Source organism: Anabas testudineus, chromosome 9, assembly GCF_900324465.2.
Source record: "Anabas testudineus chromosome 9, fAnaTes1.2, whole genome shotgun sequence".
NCBI classification, from domain to species: domain Eukaryota; kingdom Metazoa; phylum Chordata; class Actinopteri; order Anabantiformes; family Anabantidae; genus Anabas; species Anabas testudineus.
In genome coordinates this window covers 15,530,487-15,557,771 of record NC_046618.1, presented here as the reverse complement: position 1 = coordinate 15,557,771, position 27,285 = coordinate 15,530,487, and the positions used below count along the sequence as shown (strand labels likewise).

General features: G+C 38.5%; 1 protein-coding gene across 6 annotated transcripts; it reads left to right on the top strand.

The window, feature by feature from the left end:
- Positions 1 to 872: 872 nt before the first annotated feature.
- Positions 873 to 27,089, top strand: fancc (FA complementation group C). Of its 6 annotated transcripts, none has more exons than XM_026342252.1 (17): positions 873 to 1,000; positions 1,644 to 1,810; positions 5,078 to 5,319; positions 9,806 to 9,893; positions 10,044 to 10,138; positions 15,437 to 15,544; positions 15,656 to 15,720; positions 16,159 to 16,323; positions 16,637 to 16,793; positions 20,571 to 20,626; positions 20,729 to 20,828; positions 21,670 to 21,745; positions 22,982 to 23,075; positions 24,280 to 24,454; positions 25,486 to 25,698; positions 26,104 to 26,308; positions 26,990 to 27,089. In XM_026342252.1, the coding sequence occupies exons 2-17, from the start codon at positions 1,789 to 1,791 to the stop codon at positions 26,992 to 26,994; spliced, it is 1,866 nt and encodes a 621-aa protein (XP_026198037.1). In that variant the 5' UTR covers positions 873 to 1,000; positions 1,644 to 1,788; the 3' UTR covers positions 26,995 to 27,089. The 6 variants fall into 6 exon arrangements, with proteins under 6 accessions (XP_026198037.1, XP_026198038.1, XP_026198036.1 ...); XM_026342253.1 differs by lacking the exon at positions 26,990 to 27,089 and adding an exon at positions 2,925 to 3,097 and having other exon boundaries at positions 26,104 to 26,952; XM_026342251.1 differs by lacking the exon at positions 26,990 to 27,089 and having other exon boundaries at positions 26,104 to 26,952.
- Positions 27,090 to 27,285: the final 196 nt, after the last annotated feature.

Below are 27,285 nucleotides of genomic sequence, written 5' to 3'. Positions count from 1 at the left end.
TGAATAGGTTCTTTAGGTGAAATAGGGGAAGGGGAGGATTTGAAAGATGTAATAGTCACACCTCTGCCAACTCCTCTTATCACCTAAAGTGGGTCATTAGGTGTGTCCAACCTTGTGCACGTGTGAATTGGGCCTCATCTCTCTGGGGATTGATGAAAGGGCAGCATGATAAATGACAGGCCTGAGACAGGTTGTGTCTAAGGCCTCCACCTCTGTTGAGTGAGGGTGTGTTGATTTGCACGCGCAAGGCTTCCCGTCACCTCTCTAAAACCACTTTTCTTCTCTGTCAGTTTCACCAAGAGCATAAATGGAGCATAAATCTGTGGTTTCTAACCAACTAACTTTCAGACTGAAGAAGCTACCTGGATGAGTAGTGAAACATTTCGACCTCACAAGAAGGAAGTGCAGATAACTCCACCTGGCCGACTGAGAATCTTCACCGACATTGTGTTACTTTGTGCACCCTGGGGATGTTTTTATTTTTATTATTATTTAACTATCTTATTATATGAATCCTGTTGTTCTGAATTAATAACATTTATTTATTTATTTTATCTTTGATTGTGTCTTAATATCTTGATATCGGTCCTGTGGGCTTTAAATTAAAGTAGATTGCTTTGTACTGGTATTGCTTTGGAAATGTTTCAACCAGTATGTGAACAACACTCATACCGAAAGCATTATAAATTAAAAATAATTATATGACATATCTTTATGAAGTGCGGTAGCAAACTAGTTACTGTTAGGAACTGTCTTCTACTGCGCCTACACCCACATGACTCAATTTCCCAGCAGGCAGCGCAAGGAGGACGTCAGTGGGTCTCAACCAATCGTCTTCTTCCATACGCGGAACTAGGAGAAAAGAGGGAAGTTCAGTTTGTGTGTATCGCGGGATGGTGAAACGTTTCTCATGTCGGCTGAAGACAAAAAAAATGAATGAGCATAGCTGACCTAAACCATTTAAAGGTTTTATTTTGATGACTGTACGTCACATTTACGTGTAAGTCCATATTTGAGTCTATTGTAGCCAGACTGTTATAAACTGTCGAGTCTTACACTTGCTAGCAACTTGACATAAACATGGCTAAGAGCTAAAAGACAGGTAGCTCCTGGTGAAGACGGATGAAAAGACTGTACTTGTGGTTTATTCGTGGAATCATAATACAATTTTACACAGAGCAGCTGGAGTTTTATTTGTTTTTTATGCGTCTTTAATCGACATGAACATTGCATGTAACGTGAGCTGCTGTACAGTGGAGTAAATACTGGCACCGTGTGGTGTGTTGTAGATATTACACCTAAACATGTAAACGGGCTGGTATGGACAACTGAGCTAAAGAAGAGTAGTTAGTTAGTTGTTATTATTTATTATTATTGCTGTGGTGCTTATTATTGATGCAGGGTTCAGCAAAGCTAATTTTTTTGTGATCAATAATATAAGTACTTCAATAGGGTTTTTTAAATTTTTGGTTCAGGCTTTTTAGATACACAGGTTTGCTTCCTTTCTGTGTTTTTTCTGAATGTAAACTAAATATATTGAAGTGCTGGGCTTTGGGAAGCTGTGATGGGTCAATCTGAAATCTGAATCCATAAAGGGCTTGCCTCTTGGCGTGAATGTGAGTTGTTGTCTGCCTCTATATCAGCTCCGAGGACTGGCGAACTGTCCTGGTTGTACTTGATCTTTCACCCAGGGTCTAAAGGATCAGTGGTCAAGAGCACTGCAGACACCTTTACCTAAAATCTAAAAAGTGCTGGATTGAGATCTGCTGACTTGGAAAGCAATACCATATGTTTTATACCACCAGACCAGGTAAGTAACTAAGTACGTTTACTCAAATTCTGTACAGTACAACTATAGAACAAAGACAATTGTGAGGTACTTGTACGTATTCGTGTATTTCCATTTTGTGTTACTTTTAATTTTAGCCTGATACTAATGAGGACAGTATTGTACGTTTACTACATTCATTATAACATCATTAGACACTTGTTACTTTTTGCATGATCAGATTTTTATGAAAATCATTATGTATTTATAAAAAGCTGATGTATCGTTTATGGATTAACCTGTCACTACATAAAGTGGTTAAAATCAGCCTCCACCTTAAACAACTGCTTTTTGTTCCACTTTTCACCTTTGAGAATTTGTCAAACAAATCTGGACTTGACTTCTACATTTATGTTGTCAAAGCATCAAATTCTACATAGTTTAAAATGAAAGTAATTTTACTTTAGTGGTTGTCCTTTAGTACTTTCACTTAGGGTACTTTTAGTTGTAGTGGAGTATTTTTCTGGGTACTTGCACTTTCACTTGAGGATGGAGTTTGTGGATTTTATACTCCGCATAACCTCTATACTCATTGACGAACCCTTGTGTCCTGTTTAGATACATCTTTATTGTTTATGCTTTTTCACTCTTTGCTTTAGATGTGTACATGAATGTTGCATTTTAGAAACAACATGGTGACAAAATGTATAATTACATTAGCCAAAATTAGAAAAATTCTTTGGACTTTTAAGAAAGGTTTTACCTTTCTCTCATTTTATCCTGAAATGTACTATATACAGAAGTAAATATGTAAAAAGCAATGTTTAACTTATTTGATTATACTGAAATAATGTCAACAATCTTATAATTGGAACTGCAAACTTGAACTTACCCAAAGTACACAAGCTTAGTTGAACAAATCTTCAAAAATAATATTTGACCAGTCACATCTCGTTCCTTTCCCAGAAGGTGTTTAGCCATAACCAGAGCTACTTTCAAGCATGTTTATGTGCATTTACATACTTTTTCTGCCTATGTAGCATGTGTTTGTAGTATGTATATTTGAGCATACATGTTACTGTACTGTATCTATGGGATTTAGATTGTAGATTAGACAGCTTGTCTGCTACTTATTTAGCATTCATTTCTTTTCCAGGTCAACTGGACTGAAAACTAAGCTGCCAACATAAGTCAACAAGAGGCGTTTGTTCCTCATTTGGTTGGGTTTTTTCCTCCCTGAAATGAGTATTTATATATTCACATCAGTGAGCCATAGGGGCTTTCCAGCAGAGATGATGGCAAGACATTAAACAAATCGTGTGTAACGAGGTGATCATAAAACACAGCCCTGTGGTGTCCCACACAGACCTGTCATTATGGCACACACACACAAAAAAACAACAAATACTCACACACCCACACATCATTCTCAGGTTATATAGAGTCACGATACATCCTGACACACACCCTTGTGATTGGCCCCCCTGTATTTTTTGCTCCATCATCATAAAAGGTGAAGAATGTACTGTTTATTTCTCAGTAGGCCGTTAAAATTGTCTGTACGAAGGCTTGATTCGCCTGGAGCTTAAAAGTTTGGTCATTACATTGCGGTAATAAGAGCTTAACATAATCAGATTAACACACTTTGCATCAATTTATTTTCCACCTATTATTACACTATCCACATCTATTCTGATAGAAAGTAGTGGATGATGTGGGCCACACAGGCACAAATGAAATTCCAACATTTACAATGGCAGGCTGAAATTTGTTTTATTCATACGTTTTCTCAATGTTGGCAAGAATGGAAAGAGATTTTCCGTGTAGTATTGTCTTTATTCACTTTGAGTAATCAGATAACCAAAATGTAACTGTATAATATTCTGTCTAATATTACTAAGTAGAAGTTTTATTTACTGTCTTACTTAACAACGATCAGTGAAATACTGTTAAACTGGCAGGAGTGGGAGCAGTGACTTGTATCGCTCAGATGCTTGTGCATGTGTGCATGTGTGCATGTGAGTGTTTGTATGTGTTTGATGAACCAAATGGTACCCAATTAGAGAAATATTGTTCCATAGAGGAAACCTTTAATATCTTACTTTATAAAAAGTCTGTTAAGGGAGGTTTTGGACTAAACATTCGATGTTTGTTTATAACAGTGTTGCTGAGTTATGACATGTATGTTTATATACAGTTGCAAGAAAATTATGTGAACCTTTTGGAATTTCAATGTTTTCTGCATTAATTTGTCATAAAATGTGATCTGATCTTCATCAGTGTTAACAAATACAATGTGCCTAGTAACACAGGTAATAACTGAAAAAAAGTCTGATCTTTCATCTTATTAAGACCAACCATAAAAATCTCACAGTGCTAATGAAAAGTTTGTGAACCCTTCAATTCACAGAGTCAGGTGTTAGCATAAGTTAAGAAAATTAGTTTGGAGGTGTGTACTAGAGCTACTTTTTTTGAGTTTGCTCCGCACAAGATGAATACGTTTATGTGAGCCTTGCCTCACCCAAAGGATTTTCAGAGGATCTACGACCAAGAATTGTTGATTTACAAAGAGCTGGAAAGGGTTACAAAGTGATGTCAAAGACTTTAGAAATTCAACAGTCTACAGTTCTAACATCATCCCGTAAAGTATGATGGAGGAAACATCATGATTTGGGCCTGCTTTGCTGCAACAGGGCTGTGTCAGCTTGCAGTGATTGGGGGGGCGATGAATTCCCAAGTGTATCAAAAAATTCTTCAGCATAATGTGAGAATGTCTGTACGTCAGCTGAAACTCTGTAGAAGTTGGGTGATGCAACAGGACAATGACCCAAAACACAGAAAAGAATGGCTTCAGAAAAACAAAATCCAACTATTGGAGTGGCCAAGTCAGAGCCCAGACCTCAGCCCAATAAAGATGCTTTGTAACGACTTAAAGAGAGCCACACATGAGACGTCCAAAGAATCTGACAGAGCTAAAGCAGTTCTGCAGGAAGAATGGACTAAAATTCCTCCTGAACGATGTGCAGGTCTGATCCACAGCTACAGGAAGTAACTGGTTGAGCTTATTTCTGCTAAGCTAACCAAGGGTTCACATAGTTTTTCCTCTAGCTCTATGAGGTCTTTATGGTTCTTCACAATAAGGGATGGAAGATGTGCATTTTGTGTTATTATTTTATGCACATCATATTTGTTAATACTTGACTGATGTCATTATGTGAACATCACAATGTAAAAATGTCATCATTGCTTAGTCCTTGAAGCTGCTAAATCCCTGCACTTGACAATACTCTTACTGCTCATCTCACCTAGGATTTTTCTTAGCTCCCCCAAGTGAATGCACCTGGACAAGAAGCCCAATGTCTCAGCTGCAGTCACTGAACCTTCACCAAACTTCAGAGCCCTTGCTGGATGTCCAAGAGATGCAGTTCTGGCTGGACAAAGCCGTGGCATGGGGACAGGCCGATAGTCCAGACACTCAGAAAGATAGCTGCCTTCACTTCCGCAGACTGATAGAGTTTCTCCAGCAGCTCCTCACCCACATAAACAACATGGTAAGCACAGATTCATAAGTGCTTATGATTTTGACAGCTATGGTTTTCGTGCAAAAGAAGCTCCAAGGTTTACAAGTGCATCTCACAAAATTAGAATATCATCAAAAAATTTATTTCAGTAATTGAATTCAAAAAGTGAAACTCATAGATTCATTGCATACAGTGTGATATATTTATATATAATAACAGTTTATTTCTTTTAATTTTCATGATCATAGCTTACAGCTAATAAAAACCTAAAATTCACTGTCTCAGAATAGTTTGCTCTGGAGAAAAAGCACTAGACTGTTGCTCAGTGGTCCAAAGTCCTCCTTTTCAAATGAAAGTACGTTTTGCATTTCATTTGGAAATCAAGTTCGCAGAGTCTGGAGGAAGAGTGGAGAGGCACAGAATCCAAGTTGCTTGAGGTCCAGTTTGAAGTTTCCACAGTCACTGTTGATTTGGGGAGCCGTGTCATCTGCTGGTGTTGGTCCACTGTGTTTTTTCCAAGTCCATAGTCAGTGCAGCTGTCTACCAGGAAATTCTAGAGAACTTCATGTTTCCCTCAGCTGAATGGCTTTACGGAGATGCTGATCTCATTTTCCAGCAGGACTTGGTACCTGCGCCCACAGCCAAAAGTACCAATACCTGGTTCAATAACACCTCAACCACAGTGCCACAGGCTTATTGCCTCCATGCCACGCCGCATAGATGCAGTTATTCATGCAAAAGGAGCTCCGACCAAGTATTGAGTGCCTACTGTACATAGGCATGCTTTTCTGTATTAAAAAACCTTTTAATTGATCTTATGTAATCAAATTTTTTGAGATAGTGAATTTTAGGTTTTCATTAGCTGTAAACCATAATCATCAAAATTAAAAAATATAAACAGTTGGAATATATGACTCTATGAATATAATATAATCACGTTTTGAACTGACTTGCTGAAATACATTTTTGATGATATTCTAATTTATTGAGATGCACTTGTATATTCTTGAGGTGTTCACTCCTGGCTTTACTCTGTATTTCCCAGATGCCTTTAAACTTTAATTAAATGCTCCATATCCTCTAAGAGGCATGTTTTACAGACTCGACAGACCTTACCTAATGAAATAAATTAGAACAGTTAATCAATGAGGCCAAACAGCCATCTAATTAATGAAGCAGTAAGTTAATCCAAACACGAGGACATCTAGTGCACACACACAGACACAAATGTGCACATGCTCACTCTCTGTCCTAGACTGTGTATAAACGTTAAGTCCTGCACTGGTCGGATCCTGCTAACAGAGGCTGCTCTGTGCTCTGCAGAGGCTGTGTATGTGTGGCTGGCAATGGAGCAGTGTTGAGTTAGTCAGGTAATAGTCGCAATGGGACCTCCGGCGCTAACCTAATGTATCCCCATATCAGGTCCAGCAAATTGGGAAAGGGGGCAGAGGACAGGAGAGTAGCAGCACTGTGAGGTTTTAGTGTTACCACATCCGTACCTATTTCATCCAACTCCTGCTTCTGAGAAATCCCTAATTCTTATGACCATATTTTTTTTCACATTTCTGCCCCACTTTTCTGATGAAGGAAATGTTTTTTCTTGCTCTTGCAGATTTAAAATTATGATGTTCTACAATTCATATTTATTACTGTAACACTGTAATGTCTCTGTCTTACTTTCTGCTTTGTCTTGGCATTTAGCATGTGCTTATATAGATCAAGGATTGACTTGCTATTATTATCATTAATGCATTCAGTTACATTATATTTGTGTTATTCAAACTAAATATGTGTGAGATAATAGAGCAGATGCAAAGAAAGAGGAAGGAATGGTATAAGTTAATGGGGTTGAAATTCTTTTTACTGGCAGTGGGCTCATTAAAAAAACAGCTGAGGATAGCCTGCTTCTTGGCATCATCCATCTTACATCCTTTTAATAACTTAACAAGTTTCATGGGGCTAATGCCCTGTGATGAGACATTGAGTACTCTTAGTTATTGTCAATCTCCAGCTTTACAGTCCGTTAGAAAAATGGAGTTTTCTACCTCTTTCTTTATGGAGTCAGATGTTTCTAGAAATTTGATTATTTGCTTTCTTGTGAAGACATTTTGGTGAGCATATTGATACAGCTGTCTTGCATAGCAGGGACCAGAAGCTGGTTCATTTAACATGACACTTGCAACAGAGAGGAACAGCTAGCATGACTCTATCTGAACTTACTTGAGTGTCCCATTAACCTCTCAGCAAGAGAATAAACGCATCTCAAGAGTATTAATATATGTGCATGTGCTCTATTGCCATAATGTTGAAGCCCCTTATTTCTTTTTAATCATGCTTGCAACACCACAGATACAGTATTACACCACTTCTCCAAGGAATGGATGAGAAAATCCTGCATCCTGATCGTGGAGAATGCTGTAATGCACTGAAGTGCATATTTATGTCCTCACCATGGAAACTATAGTAACTTTCCTATTAGGAGCTAATCTGTGTTTGTGGACAGTGGAAGTGTTTTCTTACTGGTGTCTTCATCACTGACCATAAGCTTGTCCTATTTACTTCCTCAACTAGTGCATAATCATCACAGCGTTTATGATGTCTATCCAACATTAAAACAACATACATGGTATCCCAGCGCATTTATATTAAAGGAAAATGTTGACAAGGCTGGTTGTCAGTAATAATTACTTTTTCTGTGATGACTTGAGGTCATTCCTCATTCTTATGAGTCTAACTCAAGTTAGAGCATTGTACAGTTCATACTGTAAATGGACATTCCTTTTTGGTTGCATCACCAACACCCCAATGCACATGTATATTCAAAGAGACACAGTGTTTACCATGTGCTGTTGGATTGATAGGAAGGCTGAATGTGAGGGCTGTGTTCCAAACAGCTTTGATGATGTTGTGGGCAACACGGTGGGGGCATTTAGAGAAACTCTCCTTGGCCCATAACCATTCTGCTTCCCATTAATTGTGATCTTGCTTACTTGAAGTAGTCAAGTTAAGGACCTAGACTCTTTGTGATGCTCTTTTTAAATCTATAGGTCTAAAACTACCTCTGTGTTTGCTCTCTAAATGTTTGTGAATAAAAGAACAGTGCTAGTGCATATCCTGATTCCTTGCCTTTTACAATATATTGAAGTGTCACTGAGGTTAATGGGATGAGAAGCCCAAAGAGAAGTGTTTGGACAAAAAGCAGGAGGTGTTCTTAAACCTACAGCTGATATATCAAATACAGTGTCCATGTTTTTCCACATTCTAGGATCATAGGAGATTGCTATCGCATGACACAGCCTCCACTGTGTGTAAATGTCAGTGAAGTAATAATCTGGTTGAGCAACAGCACACTGCTTCAATTACAACTGGCATATGTGAGATTTCTGTTTTTATCAGCTGTTCCTACAAAGCTGTATAGTTTAATTAGTTCAGTGTATGATTTAGTCTGTTCATATGTGTTGAACAATAAGCAGTACTGTACGTGCACACAAATGTGATTCATGCACAAGTGTTTTCTATATGTTTAACTGTTCATCTGTATTCATATATTAAACCCTTACAAAAATGTTCAGGTGGAACAAAAACTGTGTATATACATACTGTATGAGTTATCTGGAAAAAATGCTAAATAATAAATTTGTCTCAGTCTCTAGTTTGATTTAAATGTTTGTGCGTTCTTCCCTGGTTAATCACAAAAAAAAAGGAAAGTCATCCTCTGACAAAAGAATAAAAATAGAACGAAAATATGAGTTGGTTCATTGGAACCAAGTGTGTTTTTAATAATTCTTTTATATCAGTTATCACTCTCCTGTATTTTTCACATTGACTAGGTCCTTTTTTTGTGCTGTTTTTGCGATTAATTCACACTTATGAACCTACACCTCCACCTTTTCATTACTGTATTCAGGATGTCAGGATCTAACGTTATTGAAGTTTTTAAATGCAGTGTTTTCAAGCCCCAGCTTGAAACCTCTGTGGATGTTTTAATTGACTGTGAGGTGAAATAAATCACATGGGCTGTTGTTTTGAGCTGGATAAACAAGCACAGACACACATACTTAAACCCTTACAGGTATAGCACCCTCAGCCAGAGCACTGTTTTCTGCCGTGTTCTGTTCTCTGTATCTCTCACTATTTACACTGTGGGGGGAATTGTGACATGGCCAAAACACAAGGTGATGCATGAGCATGCATGTACTGTACACCTGTGGATGAGCATGATGCTTAACTCAGACTTGTTATGTGATTTTATGATGTATGATGCATCTTGTAATATTTGATGTTGCTAGGCTAGGTTAAAAGGAAAAAACAAAGTGTAAATATCTGTAATACAGTTAAACAGGTTTTTGTTTTTCTCCTTTTTTGCTGTGCGAGTGTCCCTATGTTCCCTATGGATAAAAATCACAATAATGTATGTTCCTTTTACTCAGAGAAATAACCTACCTCAAGGTAAAATGGAAAAAACATAACCAGCACTAAATTAATATTCTCACATTGTTTATGTTCTGTCCCTTAGAGCTCCACAACAGAAAGCATGAAGAGGATGCCCTTCCTAGGACAGTTCTTGGGCCGACTGTGCTGGAACTCTTGTATCATTGCTGATGGTGAGTGTACCTTGGATAACTTTAACCTCACATTTTGAGGGGAGTAGAGTGAATGGAACAAAATCAGGTTTTCAGGTCTCACAGAGACAGAAAGAAGTAATGATGATGAGAATGATGCTGAAATCATGGTGTGTAATGTGTTGTCTCCAGATACAAGCAGAAGGCTGCTGTTCCAGTGTCTGTGGGGACTGTACTCAGAGCAGCCAGGCAATGCTGTGGAAAGAAAAGCCAACCAGTGGATACGGGTATGGACCGGGCTTTGTCAGTTAATTTAGAAGTTAGTGTTACATGAAATATGTACAACAAAGGTAGTAGGTAAACTCGTAGTTAAGTTTTTTTAAATAAGGAAATAGGTTGATAAGGACAAGAATAGGTGTATAATGTGATTCATGACTGCTTCTACTTTCAATCCTTTGTGCAAATTAAAGTTTGGTTTCTGGAATTCAGTTGATGATCATGGTTGAAGTATGACTTGGGTGCCAGGTGATCTCATGCGGCACAATATGAGCCCCATCACTTACTTATTACAAAGGAGGGAAACAAAGAACAGTTGTACTACGACTTTACATAAAAAAAAAAAAAATACAGTCAAAAAGTAGCTGATTATCTAATGAAACAATTGTGAATCGATATTTGTCAACATAAATTCAGTGGAGTGGAATCATATGGCATTCACTCCACTCTGTACTGTATCGACTCTTCCAGTTGTTCATCATATGCCTGTTCTCGTGGTTTTCAGGCCTGTTTTGCTGTTTATGTCTTAATTAGTTTTGGACTTGACATGCTGATTAGTTGCCAATTACAGATCAGTGCTTTTAACAAATACTCCTAAAAGAATGTCTCTTTGACTGCCTTTGGGCTGCTGAAGAGATTTTCTGTCTAATTTGCTTTTAATAGGAGTTCTCTCGCCAGCCCTGTGCGTCTTGTCTCCAGTGGGACGTGGATGATGAATGAGGTAGATCTGTTAGTCTAAGCCTTATGTGCACAAAACTGTAAAACATATTTTGAAAGCAAATTAAAATTGACTGTTTCACTGCCTCTTGTCACCAGAGCAGCATCAGCTTTTATATTATGCTAAGTTGATCCTACCCGCTGTGTGTTTTCAAGACGCACACACAAAGGAGGGAAAGAGAACAGAGGGAAGAAAAGATTCTGCAATTTTCAACTATGAGTGGGTTCACACAGATGGCTTATGATAAACAATGTGGAACCTTCACATTTTTGCCAGATTAACTGTGTGTTTGTATTCTTTTGATTAATTTCTCATCTAATAAAACATCTTGCTAATTAAAATAGTGCCTTTAAAGTAAACTTTGAAATTGCCAGATGGTCTTTGACCCATGAAAGGGGAAGCAGAGTGCATGTGGTAGTGTTTGTGTCTGTGTGTTTTTGAATGGGCCTATATTTTCATATGCAACTTCTTAAATTATAACGCCATGGTTAGGATTTAAAATGTAACTGGACTGACAGTTACATTGATCTCAAGTTAAATCAATTATTCAATCAAGTGGTTAGGGCTACACTGCATTCAATGTCAATTGAAAAAAAATTTGCAAAAATGCCTTTTCCCTACTCTCCTGTGGGGTCAGAATAAGACATTTAAAGATGTCACAGACATATGTTTTCTGATTTAATAGAATATTGTTACTTGACTGTTAGGCAACTGATCAGTAATGAAAATAATAGTTGCAGACAGCTCTATTTTACATTGTTGATAAACATTTAAATTAGTTCCAGGATTATCTTTTATTTAAACATTGTGTAGAAGTATTTAAATCTTTTTTCAGTGGTTTAAGTACCGCACTTACAACCAGGGTTGGGTTCACTGGGGCCACTCATCCTAAAATTGCATGCATGTATCTTATACTGCAAGCCACTAGTTGAAAGTGTTTAAAGAGCACAAGTACAATAAACTCATAACCAACTCTGCAGCTTCTCATTCTCCTTCTCATCTTCTCCAGAGAAGCTTCCACTTCCCACAAATGACAGGAATGGCAGGAAGCACAAAAAAACCTATTCACCGCAGCTCAGCCCGTCTGGGGGAGCAGGGCAGATGTATGGTTTTAGGCCAGAGATGGTCTGTCTCTGTGTGTCTCCCTGTGCCTGTGTTGTGTTGGACTCCCTGTCCTGGAATGCAGAATGCAGCCTGTTTTTTGTTAGCCCTGTCTGATCTTGCTCCCCAACATTGTTTTCTTGCTGCCTCCATGATAGACTGAGGGCCTAGTGCTAAGTGGCACCTATTTGTGTAAGTTTGTGCATATGAGTATTCAATTAAAGCAATTGCTTTGCTGCTAATGTATATACTGTTAGTAGCCTCTTGTATTTTTCACCTTAAATTATGATTATTGTTATTTTGCCTTTACTCTCAACTCCCTCATTCACCCTCCCTGCCTGCCTTTCCTTCATTGCGTTAGATGAATGCTGGGTACAGTCACATAGCTGCAGGCTATGTCAGATAGTCATTAGTTGAATCGGTCTGTTTCTCAACAGATTTCTCTGCGTTAGCATGGGGACCACACAGTGCTGTAGTAATATGGCACGATCTTTGAGGAGATGACAGATAAGTAGAGCATAGGGAGTGTAATATTAGAGGACCAGAGTATGGACGATTTGATGGCTAAATCTTTGATGTCTCTCTTTAGTGACTTCAACATGTTGAACCACAGGTAGGCCCTGGAGCCAATGTGGCTGTTTTATAGTTTTAACATTTCTGACTCTTTGCTGAAATTGGCAGAACATAAAAGTGTCACAATAAAGCTTCTCTTTTACCTGTCTGTTTCCTCTTGGGAGACTGAAACCATCCTTTATATTTCTTCCTTTCAGAACAACTGGTTTGACATTTACAGAATTTTCTTATTTCTGTACACACACAGAAATACAAAATTGACTTTCACTGGGATTTACAGCTGCATCAATAATTGTAAAGATCTCTCTGTATATCACCACATTGAATTTAAATGAAACAATCAATATGTGAGCAAAATCAAGACTTTTTTTGCTTTGATTCAAGGAGTTTGACAAAACTGTGGCATTAACTATTCAGGAATTAGAGCTATTTGCATACACACACACATTTTCAGGGGCCCATAAGCAGTTGTGTGGCCACAGGTGGTCATGCAGGCCATCTTTATCCTAAAATTGCTGCTCAGTGGCAACTGGATTTGTTTTAAGTTCTTGAAGACATCTTGCCTGGAGGTGTGTTGCATTTTTGTTTGGTAGCTGTTCACTGGAATGTCAATGAGGTCCAAATAGGTATCTACAAAAATAAAGGAAGACTTCATTATGCTTGAATATAAATAAATAAACCCATCAGTGAAATAGAAAAAACACTGAGAGGGCCAATATAAAAGTTACAACGGAGCATTCTTAAAAGGCGGAGGAGTGTAGGCAGTGTTATGGCTTGGGTATGTATAGCTGCTAATGGAATGGACATGGTTATTGGTGTTTCTTGATAACCTAAAGTGTATGGGCTATTCTCTGTGCTCAGATTTAGCCAAATGCTGCAAAACGATTAGGTTGTGGCTTCATATTGCATATAGATAGTGAACCAAAATAATATTCTGGCTAAACAAGTAAAGTTTTCAGTCAAATGTAAAAGTTATTTTATTTTACAGCACCTTTTATGACAAGAATGGAAACAAAAGGATTGAGCCACAGAAATACAAAAATGAAACTACTCCCAAATTATCATGCAAAAGACAAATAAATAATATGAACAGTTTCCGATGATGCTTTGTTTACGTGGGTATAGTAATCCTTAATCCCTAAACTTGATGATTCACTGAGAAATTACTGATTTTCATTCATGTCAAGTCAAGCATTGTAATTTATTCTTTTTCTAAAATTACATCAAATCCATGTGGTCAAAACATTATTATTAGTTATTTATATTGTGGAAAAAGTGACATATAATGTCTGTCACCAGATTTGAGCACAGTTGCTTATAGCTTCATTATTCATCTTGCATTATCATCATGCCTTTTTCGTGCACTCGTTCCCCTCATTTTATCTTCTCTCTTTTTGTCTCTGCTGTCTTGACCATCTGAGGCTATACTTGAGTCTTTCGTTGGTTTTGGGAGAATTCAATCATGGCTTAGTAATTGTTAACAGGCACCCATCAAAACCAACCCAACTCTTTGCCTTGTGCATTTTTCTACATCCTCTGTTTTAATTTTAGATTTATGGAGGGATAATTTCTATGGCAGCAGCATGTCCAAGCCCCCAGAGCCAGCTCGGTTGCTGTTTTCTGTGAGAGAAAGATGACTTGTGACCTGAAATATTTGCCATCCATCTATCCATTTACCCTTCATCCCATTCCTCTGGTGATCACACCCTTGTTCCCCAGCTCCAAATGTAGCCATTGCACAGCTTTGCTCTGCAGTCTCCCTCTGCCATTTCTGTTAACCAACCTTCCTTCCCTCTTTTATCCCCCAGCCCCACTGTGCCTCTTTACAAGGGGTGGGATAAGTGTGATTGGTTTTGTGTGTACTCGATGTGCAGGGTTTGAGGGCGCTCAGATGGTAGTGATTGGGGTTGTTTTCTGAGACTGTGTGGAGGGTAAGCATCTTAGCGTGCTGTAGGGCCTGGCCAAAGAAACCACACAGCTCCACCAACAGCACTCCAGTACTCCTCTCCCTGGGATTTTGTTTTTTTCTCCTTTTCTTCTTTTGTTTTTTCTCCTGTTTTTCTACACATTATGCCTTTCTCAATCTCTTTCTTTCCCTGTCTCTTGTTGATCCCCTTTTATCTGTAGTTTGAAAGGGATTTGTACTTTTTTATTCTACTCTTAGTGGCATGGATGTTTCTGTTTTTGGTTCATCAGTGTTGTGGAAACAGATGTGAGCTGAAGATGTGAAGCCCTGGCTGTTTCTGTTGGATCACACTTTCCACTTGTACCAGTGGATCAACTTAGTGTGGTCCAGTGGAGATGACTGTTTCTATGTTTTAAATAAATCCTTAATTTAAAATTGTAGATCTTTGGTTTTTTATTGGACTTCTAAGCGAACACCAGTAAAAACATCCTGTCAAGCATTCATTAATCATCATGCACGGAATGTCATGTGGTATAATTTTTATTTTTTTCAAAATGCCAACATTGGAAGTTAAATAAGTCTGTGTCTTATTTTTTTAGTGCCTAAAGAACCTGTACCAACTTAAAATATGAGTCTAGTTCGCCTCTCTTTGTTCCTTCATTATGACTATCATCTCCCAGACGAGAATCAGCTGAGTTTATTAGTCTGGTTTTAACCTTGTATGATGAGGCCCCTTCTGAAAAATGCTTGTAAAACACCAAGGCCCTCTGTAACAAAGTATGTTCATTTCTGAAGTTGCTCATATGTTGTCCATACATTCTCATTTACTGGAATGCCTTTTCTCCACTCATGTGGCTCAAATGATGTGATGCCAGCAGAGTCATCCCATATTCCAGTAACTAATTAGCTTTGATGTTATGGATCCCGGCATTTGGCAGATATCCACTGTTATAGATATATGTATAAAGTGCCAATAATCTGCTGCACATTGTGTTGCCTATCCTCCAACAGAAAGTACTGTGTCAGCTAGCTACAGAAGTAGACGATGTTGCAGTGCAGGAATTAAATAAGAGTATGGGTCTACCACCTGAAGAGTATCATCTCAAAGTCCTGAGAAAGGTATTGTTTCTTTATATTCCCATTGATCTAAATGTGGCCTGTTCTGATACATATAGTATGTAATTATGTCTCAAAGCTTTATATATAAAATATGCCTTTTCTGCATTTCAGATGGTGGCACTACTGCAGGAAAACGTTGGGATGAGCTGCAATTTTTCAGGCAACACAAATGAGAGGTACATGACACTAACAAGGTTTATACTTTATTAACTTATTAAACAAATTTTCTACATGCTCTGTAGGTTGGATTTAAAGTCCTGCAACCAAAAAACATTGACATTGGCATTTGTATAATAATATATAATACTCAAATAATGAACCACTTATCAAAATAGTTGCAGTTCTTTTGATTGATTAATCGTTGCAGCTCCTCTAGCGTAAACTGTTTCTTTGACGTTATAGTTATCTTTCAGACTGGTGCATAGTATTGTCAATATGCCAGTCCTAAGTACGTATTAATCATTTCTAAGAATTAAACACATAACACAAAGGCTCAAAGCATACTAATCCCTAAATCTTTTAGGAGTTATGGATTTATGTATGTCCTGTTCTTGATTATTTCGATTTCAATATTGTTAGATAGACTGTAAGATAAAGTGAATGACTTCATGCAGGTGTTCGTGTGACAGCATTCTGGCTACGTCAGAGGCTTGTGTCCCCCTTGTCTCTTGTCCTGAGGCTGCTCCTCTCATCGGTGCATTGTTACAGCGCCCAGCAACATGTGTCAGAGCACATCTTAGTGAAGACTTCCTGGATGCTCTGAGCTCTGCCTACTCAAGGTAACTCAACTCAATGTAATGTATTTTTCTAGATGTAGAAATTAGTTTTGCTCCAACAGTTATCAGTCATATGAATAATGATAAAATCTACTAGTCTTTACTTCTCAATGCAATGTAAGCTATTAAATTTTTATTATACAGTATGTGGAGTAGGGAATGCATTATGAAATGAGTGATTTCAGGGGCACTCTGTTTGTAGTGTTTTCTGCATAATTGTGTTCAGGCATACTGATAGTTTGACTTATTTCCAGTTAAATGAAATATAAAATAATATGGTGTGATCTACATTAATCAGTGCTGGGGTTTTTTTCAGCCAAGGCTTGTCATTGGAGGAACCAGCAATAGTTTCTCTGTGGTATCACAGCCTGTCCAGCCTGGAAGAAGCAATGCTCAGTCTTCTCGAGTCTGTTCTTGCTGACACAGGGTCACCACTGCAGAAGCTAGAGGAGCGCATAGCACAGTCAGTACTAGTAGGTAATCCTTTTATTCTGTGAAATTATCACTGAAACAGAATAATGTAATAGATATGGTAACATTCCCACAAGATGTGTTTTCCACCTGCAAATTTGGCTTACTCACAAAACACTGCAATGAGAATGCACTATGGATTATTTTAGTTTTTAGCACGGCATGTTCTCTTTTGTTCTAAATTAATTAGTTGTTCAACACTGTGGAAAAAACACAGAACTTTGCAGAACCCAAGGTGAAACAATTTATTATTTTTACAGTTGCCAATTCATACTCTCTTGATTGCTCAGTCAGTACATTTACTAATTGTTTTAGCTCTACTTCTATCTGAAGGGGAATAGTGTGGTTTTGTTTCAAACTGCCAAATGAAACCCATGGTTTTATTCTCATATTTTACCACATTGACCTTCATAACCAACATTTTTTATAGAAACTTGCAAGTTATAATGTGAAAAGTGTTCCATGGTAGTCACGCCAAAAAGCCAACGTATACAGTATTTGGTGTGTCAAAAATGTCCAACATTTAATCTTTAATTTTATCTCCTCAGTCCTCAGTTTATCTCAGCAGTGAGATGTAAAGAATGTTGTGCCATTGTGCTGTGGCATTTTCTCCAGTTTTACTGCTGCATGAATTGGCAGTGTTTAAGACTTGATAAATTGATGACATGCTGATGTTGTTAAATGGGTTATGTACATAGTTTGACTCATCTGCCCTAAATTATGGAGTACATCACATTAGAAATCTCTGCACACTCAATATGTGTTTAGCTCAACTTTGAACTGCTTTGTAAACTGTGAAACCAAACAGGCCTGTTTGATTTCACAGTTTATAAGGCCTGTTCATTTTATCGTGGGGTATGGAGTTGTACTGTTTTCATATGTATAGTTATTGGAAATGTTCCATCACTTTTTTGGTGAGTCTTTATTGACTGTTTTTGCCTGGCTAACTGACACCATTTGGCTTCGCTTAGCATGCATCTCACATCATTTGGCTAACTCTAAACTGCTTCTCACATCATTTGGCTTGTGCTACACAGCCTTTACTGTGCTGGGTAAGTACTGAACTCTGTCACTTGAGTCTTTGGCCACTCCTCACCTCATATAACTTAAGATCAGGCCCGGTTCAAAGGTGAGAAAGTGATTTTTGAATTATAGATAGTTATGGCTAGTTATTGAAGATTAAGTTCTCATTACCACAGTACAATCAGGAAAGATCAGCAGTGGCTTGTGTTCTTTTCTCTTAACCAAGACAGTCTGCTTTTTATTTCACAATAACGTATAACAAATTGGTGTCTATCAGAACTCAGATGTATTTAGATTTAGTTATACACGGAGAGGGTATAACATTAAAATATAGTTGAGGAGAGCAGATTAATGATTGCTTTTGCCAAATGTATATTCTCACCAATAAAGCACATTGTTTGTATTTATAAATGACATCCTGTTTACCTAAGTTACTGATTACATTGCCTTTAGTAGGTATAAATGTCAGAGAATGTCAATTGGGAATGTACCTGCCATCTTGTCTAATGTTAACGTAGGAAAAGTTTGTCAGTTGTGTCACTCCTGTTTTCCCAGAGTGATGGTCTACTTGAACTGTGTACACAACAGGCCAGCAATGCACCTTTTTCAGCTTTGAACTGTTCTCAAAAATTAAGAGAGATCAGAACACTCTGTACAAGTTTCTTTTTGTATGAACCTGAAGTACTAACACTGTATTTACAGGAATATTCCAGCCCACTGATTGCACTTGATTCCATTTTCTTGAGCTACTATACTGGACAGATGATTATATAAACATTTGAGTTTGTGTGTGTGTGTGTGTGTGTGTGTGTGTGTGTGTGTGTGTGTGTGTGTGTGAGTGAGAGAGAGAGAGAGAGAGAGAGAGAGAGAGAGAGAGTCATTGACTGTTTACTTCTCTCTTCCATCATGGATCTGTCTGTTTACCTTCACATCCATCTCTGATTGACCTCTGTCTTTGTCACCTTGTTAGTTCACAGGCGCATGTATGCATGCAAACCCTCACGCACGTCTTCAAGTCGCTGTGCTTTTGTTTATGATATTACATCTGGTATAGTGTGTCTGTTGGTAAGAGGTTGGGAGGTGTACGTTTAAGTTTCACTTAGCCTTCGGGATGTTTGGAGCTTAGATGCGTGTTTCATGCGTGTGTCTGTGTAAGTACTCGTGCAAAAGCAGAAAAAGGAGAGGCATCCGAGTAGACTGGCTTGGCTCTCTCCTCGTCTCCCTTTCACTCACTTGTTTAAACTGCAATCAAAAATGGGAAACATGAAATTAGGCTCACATTCCTCATTTTGGCTGGTCCCACCCCCCTGTGATCCAGTAAAAGACACAGGCCCAATAACAATAAACACTCACTTCCTGGGCCTGACTGCCAAAAACAGGATGTTTGTTGCGTGTTGTAATTGACCCTCCTTGAAGTGTTCGTTGTAAGGTATGGAGGAGGACACAAAAACCCATCTGTTTTCACTAGGGGGAATCATGACAGTTTGCACACATGCATGCACGCAAGCATGCAACCCACATACACAGATGCATGCTGGCATACGCGAGCCCAACCAATGCAAACATATTGCTGATACACACGCAAACATTTACATGTGAAGACTGTTTTGTTTGATTAATGGCATTTTTTGGCCTGAGAGAACAAAAAGGGAAACACACATGGCACAACTGAGGATGAAAGCACAGCTTTGTATTTTGGAACAATGTAATGACACAATACAAACACAGGGTGGGGCTGTTTGGTCTTAGTTATATTTATATATACATAAATATGTACACACTAATTTGGCAGAATATTTGGCAAAATTAGCCAAAAGTCATACCAGTACAACATCATCATCGTCATCATAAAGATGTTAATGTTCACCGTTTTTGTTGAGACTGAGAGGTTGATTGAACTGTTTAATAGTTTTGGATCGCTCTTTTGAATTGTGTTGCGTTATACTGACAGATGTTTCTGTTGTTTTGTCCAGACAATTTACATCAGTGAGGCTGGGCAAAATAATAGAAACCTCTCTCTGTGTATTGCAGTGCAGTTCAACCTAGCAGGAAAATACAGCCAAGTGATCACAACTTGAATCAACCGCGCTCTCAAACTGCCAGTAACACAAATGGTAGTTTCAAATAGTTGTGTGTAAATAAAATAAGGACAAAAGCCTTCTCATATCACTTTCTGCCACTCTTTTAATCTTCCTACTTCTGTGTTACACCACACGATTAAGACCTAAAAAGTAGACTACAAGTGCTCATTATATAGTGAAGCTCATACCTCTATATGAGAGCGTGGAAGGGGGGCTTGCAAGGCAGAATAATTAGGGACTGGAAGATATATAAACTGGGAGAGAGAGGCAGACATGAACAGTACAGCTGTTAAATGTTGGCGCTGGGGCGTTTTAGAATGTGTTAAATCTAAAACACATGATGAGTGTACATTAGAAGGAGATGAGAGATTAAGTGTGTGTGTGGGTATATGAAGGAGGGACTGACAGAGTGGTGAACTGAGTGGTTAATAGGCAGAGAGTGAGAACAAGGATAGATTGAGGCACTACCAGAGGTTTGTAGACGCTGCAACAGTGACACCCAGTGGTCAGTGTTCTGGTTAAATGCTTTACTCTTTAACTGATCATAATAGAAGCAGATCTGGATCAAGTTAGGACTATGATCAGTATTTTCTGTGCTTTCTGGATTATTAGTGTTGGATCTCAGGTTCTGTGAAACAGTATAAGTTTACAGACTTTGTGTTCTGTGTGTTTCAGCCTAAAGCTTGTGCTCAGCACTGCTCGATATTCTTGGTTGCAAGTGACATCTTCAGGTAAGTGCTGATGTTTTGTTGTGAATTGTCTGTGATTGTGTCGATTGTGATGGAATAGACCATAATTGTGCATAATTGTGCCTGTGTGTGTGTCTCCGGCAGGTCTGTCCTTAAGCAAACTGAAGGAAATGAGTCTGTTAAGTCTCTTATCCAAATCTTTACCAGCTGTTTCCTCAGGGAAATGGCAGCGCTGCAGCCTCAGGTAGGCCTCAACTTTTCCAAAAAAGATCCAGTCTGATGTGAATGTGTAAAATGTACCATATCTGTTATAAATAGAAATGATTGAATTGAAAGAATTGTACCAGAGTACAAGTTGACATATTCAGATTCCTGAATAGTTACCTTTATGCCATAGGCTTAGATAATGATCACTTATCTCCGTTCTGCAAGAAAGATTGTCATTTGACAACTCTCCATATCATTATCACTTGATCTCCCGCCAGGAGCTCACTGCTCACACTCCGAACACACTGGGGTCTACACCTCTGCATCTTAGACAAAAATTTTAAATCCCTTTAAAACAATTTACAGTTAATAACTATACATAGTTTGTGGAAACCACTGTGAACCACTATGTACTTCACAACTTCTGAAGTTGTCTCTCAGCCCATATGGACACAGATTCTCATATATACATATACACATATAAATAATTCTGTAGTTGTATATGTAGATATCCAGTGACATCCTTTATGGCTGTAGGGAATTATCTGCCACTCACATGTCAGCCATCATTGACAAAAAACAAGAAAGCATATATGTTAGTACTCATATAGCTGAACCTCTATGATAAATCTACCAGTAGATGGCAGTACAACAGTGTACTTCCTGTAGAATGTGTTTTAATGGCTGTTGTCACACTGCACTAAACGCTACCTATTACACGCTACATTACATTTTAGCACCTACTGTATCACTCTTACACAGCCTCCCATTCAAAATGTCAGTTTTCAGGCTTTCAGAGCACAGTGATGTATGAGTTCAAGGTGGCTATGATTTACATTTATCAAGCTCAGGAAAAATTCTGCTTTGTGTTATTTCAGAAGTGTATATCTTTGAAGGCGTTCTTCCCACAGTCACCTCAGAGGCTGTTGGTTCCCCTGTTGACCCTGCCGTCAGGTCAGTCTGCAGATACGTCCATGCTGTATGTGCGTTTGTCTACTTTTGGATATATTTTACTCTAACACAATGCACAAAAGACTGTATTGTGAGTAGTCAAGTATTCGCTAACTGTGTGTAAACAGTTTTCCCGCTGCAGAATGAATGGACTTCCGTGTGTCTTGTTCTTGCTAATCAATAGAAGTTACTTAACAACAGTCTTTTGTGTTTATGTCAAATATAAATATTGACATAAGATGGAATAGAAGTGAAGCTGATGTATTCTCAAAATGAGCAGAGCATCAATCATGTGAAATCTTGTGAAATCTGTTCAAACATTTGATGCGTTGCCTGTTTTAATTGAAACCAGTGATCATTTTACACACCCTAATGCACATTTTAACTTTTCTTGTTCAGTAGAATCTATGTTATCTACTGTGTACTGATTACTAGAGTCTATGTTGAGTAGTCTTTACTATTGAAGGAATGCTTAGTAGGTGAGTGGAGGGGCACAGCGGTGTAGTGCTTATCAGTGTGTGCCCAGACTGGCCCATAGGCAGGAATGAGTTACAGGAATGGAGCCTTTTAGGGACAGACTGGAGCCCAGCCAGAACTGTAAGTTAGTTATTACTGTGTGTGTGTGTGTGTGTGTGTGTGTGGTGCAATTTCTCACTGTAGACTGACTGTGAAATGAATGACACTGTGAAAAGGCAAGGATTTGAAATTTTGTTATGATTTGTTCTCCCTTTGAAAAATTCAGACTTAACATTGCACTGTCAAAACGTAGGCTGGGTGAAAGAACTGGATCAAGAAATCATGCATTTGAAATGTTTGTTAGTTAAGAGTAGTAGCAGTCTGTTTATTTGGCATTAAGTGAAACACTTGGTTTGTGCTAAAGATAGTTTTGACTCAGTGTGGCTCTTGACAAAAAAACTCCTGAATCATTTAACAAATAACAGCTGGTAAACACAAAAACTAATGGCAAGCACTAAGAGTAGCTCTGCTTGAAAAGTACTTGTGTCTTTTATTTGGAAAGTTGTTTATTAAAGTTACATCACATGTAAAAATAACTTGGATGACGTAGCCCTTATTTGGGAAGATTCTGCATGGTAACACAATAATTGACATTTTAGAGAAATGCACATATTGCCTTTAAAGAGTGTAATCTCTTGACTTTTGTAGGTGCTAATTGATTGTAAGACTTGTGTACCTGCACTAGTTCAATAATTATTATATCTGTAAATCTGAATCTTGCAGAGATGCCACAGAAGGCTTGGAGGCATCACCTGAACTGGCTCAGCAGCTCATTACAGAGACTGGCAGAGGAGGAAGACAGTAGCAGTAGCACCAGGTTAGTGTGAAAGTGTGTCTGCTTCCACCGCCCAAATGAATGCCTGTGTGGTTTTCTTATTTCCATTAGCTGCTGATGAGGGGGTGGTTAGTCAGATATTTTCCCCTTGTATCACAGCGGAGAGGTCCTGGTGCACTGCATGGCTCCTCCAAGCGCTCATTAGAGGCTATTAGTTTGGGAAATGGAGAGCTGCGGTGAAAACAAGTGTTGGGAAGCAGGACAAAAGTGTACAGAGGAAATACATATTGGCATAAAATAGAGAAAAACAAAGAATGATTAGATTTAGTTGGGCAGATTGTAAGAAAAAGTGAAAGTGGACAAAAAGCAGAAAGTAGTTGATGTCCGAGAAATGGAATCTGCTAACTTGATACCTTCCAGCTGTGTTATTTAACAGGGTCCATTATCCCCACCACTACCACATTCTGGAGCTCCATGTAAAATTCCCAAAACACTGTTGTGAGCCAGTGGTGGGAAAGTAGTGTAGTGTTGAGTAAAGATGCAGCTGCCAGGACCCTGCAGAGGGGTGCTGCTGGTCAGATTTGGGAGCTAAGGGGGAAGAGGGAGATGAGGAGAGATCTAATGATGCTATTAGGGACAACTGAGAGAGAACGATCCTTATCAGTCTTCCAACTTCCAGGCCGTAGTCTCACTGTTGCAGATGTGTGGCTCTGTCGCAGCGCTCTTCTTTTCTAAATCCAGATCATCTCCCAGACTCTTTTTACATTTTCCAGTAATTCATTTTACTGTATTTATTTAACATATTGTTTATTCATATGTTCAAAACTGTGAAATAATGTCCACACCCACGTTTATCATATTTGCACAAGTTCTTTCAGTTTTTATCTCAGCGCAGGAATGTGGAATGAAAAAAAAACAAATGACCAGGAAATATTTGACATTTTTCCTTGACACACTTCAAATACTTATCAGTTATTACACTGACTAGTCATCTCACCTCTAGTCAAGTTCCTGCTTTTACTATTTCACTTTCTGCGCCCTGCCTCAAGGATAACTCGCAGTACTGAGTGAATAGATGGTAAATAAATTTGGTAAATTTCTCCAGTGTACTGCAGCGTCATTTACCACTTTCAAAGCAGCAAGACAGAAGAATCCTTTAGATCTGTTAGTACCCAATAAATAATGTGTTTAGTTTGTAAACAAGAGTAACGTTTTGTTGTGTGCCGTTTCTCCTCCCGTGATGTAGAGGAAACCACAAAGTGTTTGAGGCCTGGTTCCTGTTGGTTCAGTGTTCCCAGTGGATGCAGGTGACTCTCCAGTTGCTGGTAATGTCAGTGCCTGAGGACTGTGGCCCCCTCCTGTGGCTGCTGACCTTCTACCACCACCCCACCAACAGGGGCCACAACAAAGCTCTACAGCTGGTAAGCTCGTCCTAAAAACCATTTTGTTTTCTCTTATTTATTTACGTTTTTGTCATATTTTTATGCTGTGGCTGTGACGTGGCTGTAGAGATAGGAGTGTTGTGGTAGTTTTCAGCCAACCACCGCTTTGCTCCAGACTAAACCATCTCAGCTCGCATTGCTGTTAAATGTTGCACAGCTTTTATGTGTTTCTCACAATTACTTGATTTTTTCATATAGCGCCACCATTTGGTCAAACATGTAATTAGTCGAGTAACCTTTGGGGTATCTGTGTCGCACATTAATTGAATGGTTGGCAGCTCTGTTCACAGCTTTATTCTATGTGCAAGACTCTGGAACCCAGTCATTCTCAATAATCCAAAAGAGCACACAGCACTAAATTTGAAACACTGTAAATGTGACTTATTCTTAACAACTCACTTGTCACTAACAGCGCAGCTTATGTTAGTGACTTTGTAGTTGATGAGGAACAACATTCAGCTTCTGAGCTTTATTCAGTGGCACTGGAGAACTTGGTGTATACAGTATACTGTACTGGTAGTCGCTGCTAGTCGGTCTTTACCATGTGCAGTATCATAAATCAACAGCATAACAATCTGGTATTTGCCCCTGGCAGGTGTGTCATCTTTGAAAGCCACAGAACAAATACAGAGAAAGAAGAATAACACATCAAAGAATAAATTATGGATGACCCCTGTCTGAGAGGGAGAGAGAGATATAGATGAGGGAGGGGAGGCGGGTGAAAAGGGTGATGTAGTATTGATTTCTCAGTGAGCCTCTCGCCAGCTGGCCTGAGTTTCATTTCTCCGTCTCCTGTTCGCGAGCCTCCTCTCATAACCCTGGGAGACTCGCTGTCATCACCGTCATCTTTCCCATTACAGTCTTACTCACATATGGTTGTCTTTGTTAATCATTTGTGAATTACTAATTGTAGCCTGTGTTATTGATTTGTTTTATTTTTACCCGCAGGAGATAAAGTGAGTGCTACTTTGTTTTTTTATTTCATGTGTGTGATCTGCTGTATGTTTCAGACACGTGCCAGAGAAGCATTGGACCACCTACTCTCCCTTTTCTCGGTCTTGGCTGGTCCTCTTCCTTTTGATCGCCTGCAGTCACTAGTCACCCTGTTGTCATCACAACCTCAACAACCATCACCGTCTTCATTATTGATTCTCAACCTCTTAGTCGGCTTTGCTGTTTTCTTCCAACAATCACTGAATAAATCAACAGAGATTTTACAGACGGTGAGACAACTCTGTTTTCTTCTCAAAAATCTGTGTCATGGTGAGACAGTAATGCATCATGACTTACTGTATATATTGTGCTGTTGACTATAAGGTCCACTTTACTCATCTTTATTTTGTTTTTAAGATATAAAAAAAACAAAACAATAAATGTTAAAGTACTTGGACAAATGTGTTTTTTATTACCTAGATTTTACTTTCCCTATTATTTTTTATTCTGTGTGGTATAAATAGAATAAGATTTAGTCAAATTAATGCAAATTATGCAGGTCTAGACATATTATGAAAACTGCAAGTATGCCATCAATTTTTAAAAACTGAATTTTACATAGAATTGTTTAGTTTTTGGCTCCGTCATAGAAAATATCTTTTTGTCTTTGTGTGTGTCTGTGTTTGTCAGTCCAGGTGGTGGACCAGTCTGGTCTGGTTGATGAAGCAGCGTGTGTTCTCCGCTCACTGGAGCTCAGACTAAACGAAGGAAGCTGCTTATCAGGCGACGCTAACAGAGTTCATCTCAGGATCGAAGCACTTCAAAACACACTAACACATATGCATGCAGGACGAAGCCCCGCTGTGAACCAAGCACGGACACTCACACACTCTATAGCAGGTGAGAGCACATAGCCAAACACACACATGCGTTAGTGCACATAACCACAGAGTCGTGAGTTCATACTGAGATGAGGATTTTTTTTTACAATTCATGTTTGCAAAATGACAAATAGTCGCACTGTGGTATAGATATGCTACGGAACAATGGCAGGAGTGTGTCAAAACAACACAGGGAGGACCGATTATATGGAGAGGCTACAATTGCATGCACACACACATAACACAACTACAAGGCCCACAAGGACACTTGAGCAGTGACAGATCACACTGTAAAGAAGCAGCAGCGCGTACAACTTGTCAGGTTCCCTCCCACTCACATAAATGCCTCACACTATAAATCCTTCACAGTCCACGGGCGGACAGGTTTGAAGGAAAGCAAAACCACATGCCTGTTATCTTTGTATAATTAGTATTTGTGTTGAAATATGTTCTTACAAAAAAACTTATTCCAAAAGTACTAATTATATTATAAAATATAAAGAAAGAAACTTTATGCATGTAATGTATGTAAATATTCTTTTTTCTTTTTTTAACAAAGAATGATCTTTCACAGATTTTTGATACTGCTGTAACTAATGATTATTTTCTCTATTCCTCATTTGGTCTATTATTAAACAACAATTTGGAAAATGTGGAAAATTGTTTGGCAGTTTAAAAATAATTACATTTCTTTCAACAGATTAATAGACTAATTGTTCCAGATCTAAAATGACTACTGATGGAGTTCTGCAGAAGCATAATCATAATGGTCTTAAACATTAAAATAATTCAACTTTGGCATCGTTGGTGTGGATATTTTGTTTTGAAATTGGTCCATGATGTACTAATCAGATTTTGAAGTAAAAAGTGAGCCAAAGGAGTAATTACTGCAGTTTCACATAAGCTCTATGCTTCCTTTTTTGTAATAAAATGGCCTAACAGATCTCCATTTACCGATTTTAGCAACATAAGCAAAGAGTTTATAAGATATTGTTT